General features: G+C 45.8%; 1 protein-coding gene across 1 annotated transcript in view; it reads right to left on the reverse strand.

The window, feature by feature from the left end:
- The window catches only part of LOC147632317 (proteasome activator subunit 4-like), a 121,232-nt gene extending 113,266 nt beyond the window's left edge, over positions 1-7,966 (reverse strand). Inside the window, exon 1 of the mRNA XM_086807148.1 lies at positions 7,550-7,966. Coding sequence (XP_086663274.1) covers positions 7,550-7,701 — 152 coding nt within the window. The 5' untranslated portion in view covers positions 7,702-7,966. The remainder of the gene's footprint in view (positions 1-7,549) is intronic.
- Between the last annotated feature and the right edge of the window lie 215 nt (positions 7,967-8,181).

The following is an 8,181-nucleotide window of genomic DNA, read 5'->3' on the forward strand; positions in this document are numbered from 1 at the left end:
GTGATGTGAGAGTGCCAGACTCATTTCTTAGGAATGAAGACCAAGACAGTGTTCAGAGTCAGGGCAAGAACGGATTGGGGACTGGATGGAACGGATGCATAGATCTTATTCAGAGTCAGAGTGGTTTTGGAGACCGGGCCGGGTTTTCAGTGAAAAGGGTTGCCAGAGATGGATGGATGACAAAGGGGTTCAAGGAACAAAATGGGATGATGACAAAGGGGTTCAGTGAAAAGGGTTGCCAAAGATGGATGGATGACAAAGGGGTTCAGGAAACAGAATGGGATGATGACAGTCAGCCAAGAACAGGTTGGAATCCCGTCATCAAGTTTAGCAAAGGGGGATGTCATGTGCAAGAATTGCCATGGACATTCTCTGGAGCTAGTCCAGAAGGGGCAGCCAAGGAAAAGATGACTAGAACCAGAATTTAGGAGCATGTGGTGCAGTTTTGGCCAAGGTTGGACTTGGAGCAGGACTTGGAAGACCTTGAAGGACCTGTCGGATGCAAGGAACTGCTGTCGGCTGCATGAAGACTAGTCGGCGCTGCATTTATGGAGAAATTATACCAGGTGGCTGGCCGACTGCTGAGGACCTGTCGGCTACGTTTGATGCTGTCAGATGCAAGGAACTGCTGTCGGCTGCATGAAGACTAGTCGGCGCTGCATTTATGGAGAAATTATGCCAGTCGGCTGGCCGACTGCTGGAGTCCAAAGGGGCTATAAAAGGGCACATGTGCTCATTGATTTGATTATTCACTCCCTTATGGAGTGGGTCCTTAGAGTAGGACTGTTTTGGTGTATTCCACCTTTTATGAAAGGCAGCCTATGGCTGTAGATCTAGGTTACCTTTTTGTACCATATGAATATACTGAATTTCCAGCTCTCTCTCTCTCTCTCTTCTGTCTGCATTTTGCATCAGCATGTTCTAAGTGGTGTTTAGGGCTGAAAGAAGACTCTCAGAGCTTCCGCGCGTTACATTGGTATCAGAGCATCAAGCTCAGCAAGTGCAGTTTAGTTAGACTAAGGTTGTGATTACTACGGTCGAAGACCCTCACATGTCACATTGGTATCAGAGCATTACAGGGTAACCAGCCTTAGAGCATGTTCAGTTCATCAGTCATTCAATCAGACATCATTTTTATCGCTTCCGCACAGTTAAACCCAGTTCTCAAAATTTTGCAAGCCACCCTTAGGGATTTTCCCTTAGGTCTGCATCAGTAACCCATCCATCTGCATTCTTGCACAGCATATAGGGTTAGAAGAATGACATCCATCATCAAAGGAGGACATAAGTTTTGGGCTTCAACTCGCAGCAGCAGGGGGTTTCTCTTCCACAGAAGACGGAAGTTTGCTCCAACATCGCCTCAGGAGGTTCAGAGCTTCAGGTACAACAGAGATGGTAGGTGAAAGGTTTCCAGAAGCAGGTCAGGGGTGACTCAGGTATTCCCAAGCAGTTTTAGCAGCATTTGCCATTCAGTTCCCGCAGTACATGGAGTCTTGGCTCAAAGGATTTCACTCCTGCAGACGGCCTCAGTCCCGACAGAGCAGAAGACAGAAGGGGACAGTGGTTCGGAGGAGAAGGATCACCAGAGGAGTCGAAGGTTGCCAGGTATACCACCCAGCAACAGTTTAGCAGCGGGGAATGTCACGTGCACACCAGTCAGGTGTACAGTGACATGGCATCATTTTAGCATCATTAGCATCATCAGGATTTATCAGGCATTATTCAGGCATTTAAATGAATGTTTTCAGCATGTACCACATGGTATGAGTTGGAGCATCACATTAGTCATCTAGGCAAGCATTGGGACATGGTATAGGCAGCCGACAGCATGTTTACTTCAGCCGACTAGCATTATATACCATTTATGGTATTTTATGGTATTTATGAGCATTTCAAGTACTGGCCGACTGCAGCCAAGCTGGCCGACCAGCCCCCTCACCCATATATATATAGGCGCCTCTCCATTCAGCAATTCAAGCTCATCATAGCAGCATTCAGCAGGGTGTTCTCCAACGCATCTCCTCCAGGAAGCTTTGGGAGCAGCATATCCAGCCAACGCATCAGCATATTCAGCAACGCATCATCATCAGCATCATCTTCAGCAAACACATCAGCATTCAGTCCAGTTCAGCCCATCAGATCTGCAAACGCATGGAGCATCCACCTTCCCGTGTTGGAGAGCATCTGCGTTTCATCATCAGGTCAGCATAGCATCTGTTCCAAAGCATCCCTTCAGCGTTTCCTTCCCAGGAGACAAGGGAAAGATAGTGGACAGAAATTCATTCATCATATCAGAATATTCAGCATATAGGCAGCATATTCAGCAGTATAGATCCATTTGGATCTCATTGTAACCGCATTCATCATCTAATATAGCTGCATTGCATTGACACATATTTGTCTGTCTCTTAAACATCATTAAGTGCAGTTTAGTTAGACTAAGGTTGTGATTACTACGGTCGAAGACCTCTACATGTCACACAAAAGATAAAATTTGACAGGCAAAAACCTCCAGGTTTGCTTCAGCCCCATTGCCTATTCCCTCGCAACCTTGGGAAAGTATTACTATGGATTTTATTATGGACTTGCCTCGATCCCAGCATGGGAATGATGCTATTTGGACCATTGTGGACAGGTTTAGCAAGCAAGCTCATTTCTTGCCCGTCAAGAAAACCATTAAAGTTGATCATATGGTAAAGCTTTTTCTTGCTAATATTTTCAAGCATCATGGTATGCCTAAATCCATTGTTGGGGATAGAGATCCCATGACTACGAGCCTCTTTTAGAGGGCTTTATTTGATAACATGGATACTAAACTTGAGTTTTCATCAGCTTATCATCCCCAAACGGATCGCCAAAGTGAAGCTGCAAATTCAGCCGTGTTGGATTTGTTGAAGTGTTATGTGGCAGATCAAAAGACTGCATGGGAGAAGTATCTTCCACTTGTTGAGTTTGCCTACAACAATACGATTCATGCCTCCACGGGAAAGGCCCCGTTTGAGATTATTTATGGCAGAGTGGTATTGCCACCCATCCTTCGTACAAAGGATGAGATTTTTGCACCTGATGAATATGTTCGTGACTTGGATGTAGCCTTTGCTCAGGTGCGGACAGCCATTGCAAGGTCACAAGATAAGCATAAAATGGCTGCTGGCAAGCATAGAAGGGGCATGCAAGTCAAAGAAGGTGATTGGGTTTTGCTGAAATTTGAGAAGGCTAGGCTTCGGAAGAGGCCAAGACGAGAAGGATCATATCCTAAGCTTTCTCCTCGCTATTATGGACCCTTCAAGGTAATTCAAAAGATCAATGAACTTGCTTTACCTAGTCACTGGAAGATTCACAACGCATTTCATGCGAGTCTTTTTCGGAAATATGTGGGGCCAGATCCTGACGAGCCTGTCACAGAAGATCCGCCAGAGATTGATGAGCTTGAGGAGATCCTCCAGCCAGAACAAATTGTTTTTCACAAGGAGCGAAAGCTACCTGCAAGAAAGCTTTCCAGGAGATACCTTGTGAAGTTCAAGAATTATTTGCCTATTGATGCAAAGTGGGTAAATGAGGATTATTTTGTTGACTACCCACAGTTGTTGCAGGCATATCTTGAGGCTTTTCAGTTGAGGACAACTCTTTAGAAGCCCGGGGGGATGTCACCAATTGGCCGACCATTTGGTCCATCTCCAGTTTTGTGTCTCGTTCACTTGAGGCCAGGCCGGTGTCTCATGTGAAGAGGCCAGTATTTTTGCTAAACATGGACGGGAGCCAGACTGGTGCCACCCGTGTGTTAGCAGGATGGTGTCGTATGGACGGGAGCCAGACTGGTGCCACCCGTGTATGACCTGGGCTGTGTTCTATCCATGGGATTGTCACGCCATGGAAGAGCCAGTATTTGTGCCGTGTCTTGCCTATGGGACTGTCACTCCATAGGGAGGCTCGTGCCTGGAACTGTGTTTTATCTATGGGACTGTCACTCCATAGGAAGACCAGGATTTATGTTTTATGTCGTGCCATTTTTGTGCCCGACAGATATTTTGTACTTGTCCCATGAACGGGAGATATGTCCATGATACTATTTGCACATGCACTCATGTTTTGCATGTTTGAAACTGTTTTCGCATGACTTGTATTTTTGTGTTTGCCTGTTTGACGTGTCACTTACTGAGCGGGGACGCCTGCTGCCAGTGAGTCGTGAAGTTTGCTCTGTCTTCTGATGAGTTTTGTTGCGTGTGAACAAGTGGTAAGTGTATTGCACTTGTTGGTGTAATAAGTTTTAATTCTAACCTTTCATTTTATAAGGTTGTATGTTCACATTTCATTAAAAAGTGGGCACCCATTAGGGGCACCCACATATGGGCCAAGGTGGCGAGCCACACTTAGCCCCTTAAGTGTGTGTGGAGGTGGGTGCATGGCCACCAACCCACACTACACCATGAAGCTGGCCGCCCCCATGCAAACGTGGGGAGCCGGCCAGCTGTGGTTGTTTACTCCTCTTCAATCACCGTAAATCTGATAAAGGATCTTCTCTACGGCTAACACCCGTTCGGTGCCGGGTAGTCCAAGCTCTTGGAGAACCACGGTCCAAAGGTGCTGAGATCAGGAGAGCCAAGCGTTAGTACGAGAGCGCCTGTTTGTGCGTGGTCCTGGAACACCAGTGGGGCGCTCTCCGCGGAGTCCAGTGAAGGCATAGGACCGTAGAGACTGGACCACTCCACTGGTCGCTCTCCTTCGAACATCTACTTCGAGCCTTTTGTTTGGTACTGTTTTCATTTGTACATGGACATCATCTGGTTCATTGAACCCATGGAGCATTGTATTTGTTAAATACTCCCAATAATATATCATATATTGAGGGGGGGGTCGGCCCGTTCTGGCCCTAGTGCTGGTGTCCATCTTTCAACATTTCATTTCATTTCAATTTCAAGTTGTAATTAAGTTGTCCATTTCAAATTGTGATGTTAAGTTGTGCTATTACGCGTGTGGGTGTCCAACGGAGTCTATTCCCACTTGACGGGATTCAGTTTCATCGTCAACACTCCAGCTCACTGGGGTTGGTTCCACATCCAGGAATGTTAGCAGTCATCTCTTGTCTGTACCATATTACACTGTAGGGAGTGAGGGCCAATGCTGTGGGTGTGCCCACCCGTATATGAGTTTCTCCAATTTTTTCCCATTGTCCATTTTCCTAGTTGTGGGGGTGTTGTTTTTCCCTGTCAGCTTGTAGGTGGGGCCCATTTTTTCTGTCAACCGACATGCTGGCTGCTGGCTGACTAGATATTATCTAGTCGTGGGCTTGTCCAAGGGTTGTCAACCTACTTTGTAGTGGCCGACCAGCAGCCCCAGCCCATATATATGTGGGCCTTTCCCCCCCACTCAATCTTGTGCCGGATTCAGGTGTATATAGCAGAGTTTATACAGCCTTCTCCTCTCTTGCATTTTTGTATTTTCTGCTCTCAGTATTTTGTCTCATCTCCGCTGCTCATTTTGACAGGTTGTTAGGGTTTCTTTGGTTGTTTCTTCACCACGATATCATCATAAATTTTAGCATATTGGAGGCATCATTGAATGTTTTGCCTCAATTGTTCCAGATATGGAGCTAATATTATTCACAATCCATCCACAAAGAATCCAGAACAGTAATAGGATTGCCCAAGCCTACAACTCTCTAAATTTATGCTAATAGGTGTCAATAGGTATATTCTTCATTTTCAAGCTTTTAAACTTGGGCACTATGTCATACTAGTCCTCGGGCTTGCATGAACTCTTCTCAAAAAACAAACTCAAGATCTACCCACGTTGTGGGCTTTTCACTCATAACTCTTTCCACTAAGTACGGGCTTTTCCTTCAAGAACCCATGTACCATCTATATCTTTTTATCCTCAAGGAAAGGATGGAACTCTAAATGTGTACGCCACCTGTGGAGCCAAGAGTCAACTGTCTCCTCAATCCTCTGCTCTTTCTCCCCTGTAAAGGCCTCTAGAATAAAAGAAGGTGCCACTAATGTTGTCCCAGCTCCACGTACAATCATCAAACTTGCCAATGTTACTTGTATAACAACAATGGTCTTAGTAAGGCTCAAAATCTACAGCTCAAGTAAGGCATCCTTGCGTCAAAGTTCACTTTAGTGACCAAGTCATCGACCATCACAACATCATCATCCTGATGATTGTTATCAAGATAAACATTCTCGTCCGTCGCACAATCGCTATGTGCTTCATCAGCCATGATAAATCCCAAGCTAATCTACTACCGCTCAAGGAAAATCTTATGTGACGAGTGCAAAGATGAAGTGTTGCAAAAGCCCGCTCTCCCACGCTCTTAAGTACAAATCCCGCTCTTGGAAGCTGGCCAAACCAATGAGTAAGGCCCTCCTTTTGTACTTAAATTTAGGCCCCTCCCTTGCTTTTGTTTTTTGTTTTATTTTTTTAATATTGTGCCTTTTCTTTGCTTGTACCTTTCCTTGGTTTTTGAGCTTTTTCTTTGAAAAACCCCATGAAATATGCTTAGCGAAAAAGCACCTGCCTTTTCACTCTAAAAAATACGATTGAAGTTTTTTCTTTTAAAAAACAGCATGTTTTTTCCCTTGCTGATACATAGTAGAACCGGCACTAATGTATGGGGTCCCCTTTTCGGGCCCAACACTTGGTGAGGAGGATTGGAGGAATCCCACGAAGCTTCAATTTTACAAAGAGAACTTTAAGAGTCGCAAAGGATAGTTTCATTGCCACGAGGATTGCCATTGGTCAGCTGATGGTGTCCTCTCATCACCTGCAAAAGCAGAGGGCATACCTTTTCAAATTCCCAAAGTACTAAAAGATACGGGAGAGATTTCAAGGATTGCCATTGGTCAGCTGAGGGTGTCCTCTCACAGCCTGGGAAAGCAAAAAGCATACATGTCCAGATGCCCCAATGTAGTATAAGATACAGGGGAGGTTTCATTGCACCTATCGTCACACAGAGGCCTTATTGAGGCTACAGATAGGGAAACATAATTGGTAGGATGCATCCCCGCCAGGTTATTGTGATAGATACTCAGCTCAGGCGACATCCAAGGACACATAGAGACCATAAACAGGACACTTGAGGTTTCCAAAATAGCGGTGGGCAGGGTTTTGCTGAAATTATTTCTCTTGTTGTAGACACCAACTAGCAAAGAAGTCTTCTACCAAGCTCAAGCTTCCATATTCATGTAAATATCAGTGCTTCAGCTGTGAAGTGGGTGTGCATTAGGTCAATATGACCATTCTACATCCACCTGTAGCTTCAAGGCCCATGCAGAATCACCTAGATAAACCTCACAAGTGTTCGAAATAACACTTTTGTATGTATGTGCATAAGCATGAGCGCCCAGCAGAAAAATGTGAGACAAACTTTCAATCTACAGAGAGTCAGCAGTTTAGCAATCCATCAGATTTATCAATGAACAGGAGCAAGGATTACATGATGTGTTCGACACGGATCTGTTTGGTGGGCATAAAGCTAACCAGAACATCAGAGAGCTGGGCGGGGTGAACTAAAGATATTTACAATTATGGGCAGAAGGGAACTGCTTACTTGTTGACGACGGAGATCCACTTGAGAGTGGCGAAGCCCGAGGGGGGCTGGCAGTCCTGCTGCAGCCTGCGGACTGCTTCCGAGAATGCCTGCGTTTCAAGAGCCGTCTGCTCTGCCACAGGGGGTGGCAACCAGGCGTTATACACATGCATGATGATGGTAGAGGCTATGGTGGTGGTGGTGGTGGTGGTGGTGGTGAAATGGGAGATGGCTGTAGATTTGGCCGGCACTTTTCTAATTAAACGAACCTAGATAGCCAAACCTTGCGTCTCAAGGCTTTCTTGTCACCCCTTACGTCGGCCCTAAGGCCCCATACGTTTAAATCAATGTAGAGAAGTTACTATGCTATAAGGGGGCTATCATGGTGTCTCTCTACAGCCCCATGGAAGAGCTCCCAAAACCTCTCCTATCTTTGGGAGTGATGTGTGTGTGCACACAAGGGGGCTATCATGGTGTCTCTCTACAGCCCCATGGAAGAGCTCCCAAAACCTCTCCTATCTTTGGGAGTGATGTGTGTGTGTGTGTGCACGTGCACCCCCTGTGGAAGACCTCTTCACAACAAGCCCTCCCCAAGAATTAGATGCCTTGTTTAAATTCTCAAAACCTCCTCCACCCCTTCGAATGGGAAAAGC

The sequence above is a fragment of the Cibotium barometz genome, chromosome 13 (genome assembly GCF_041138505.1).
Source record: "Cibotium barometz isolate CiBa-2024 chromosome 13, ASM4113850v1, whole genome shotgun sequence".
Classification (NCBI taxonomy): domain Eukaryota; kingdom Viridiplantae; phylum Streptophyta; class Polypodiopsida; order Cyatheales; family Cibotiaceae; genus Cibotium; species Cibotium barometz.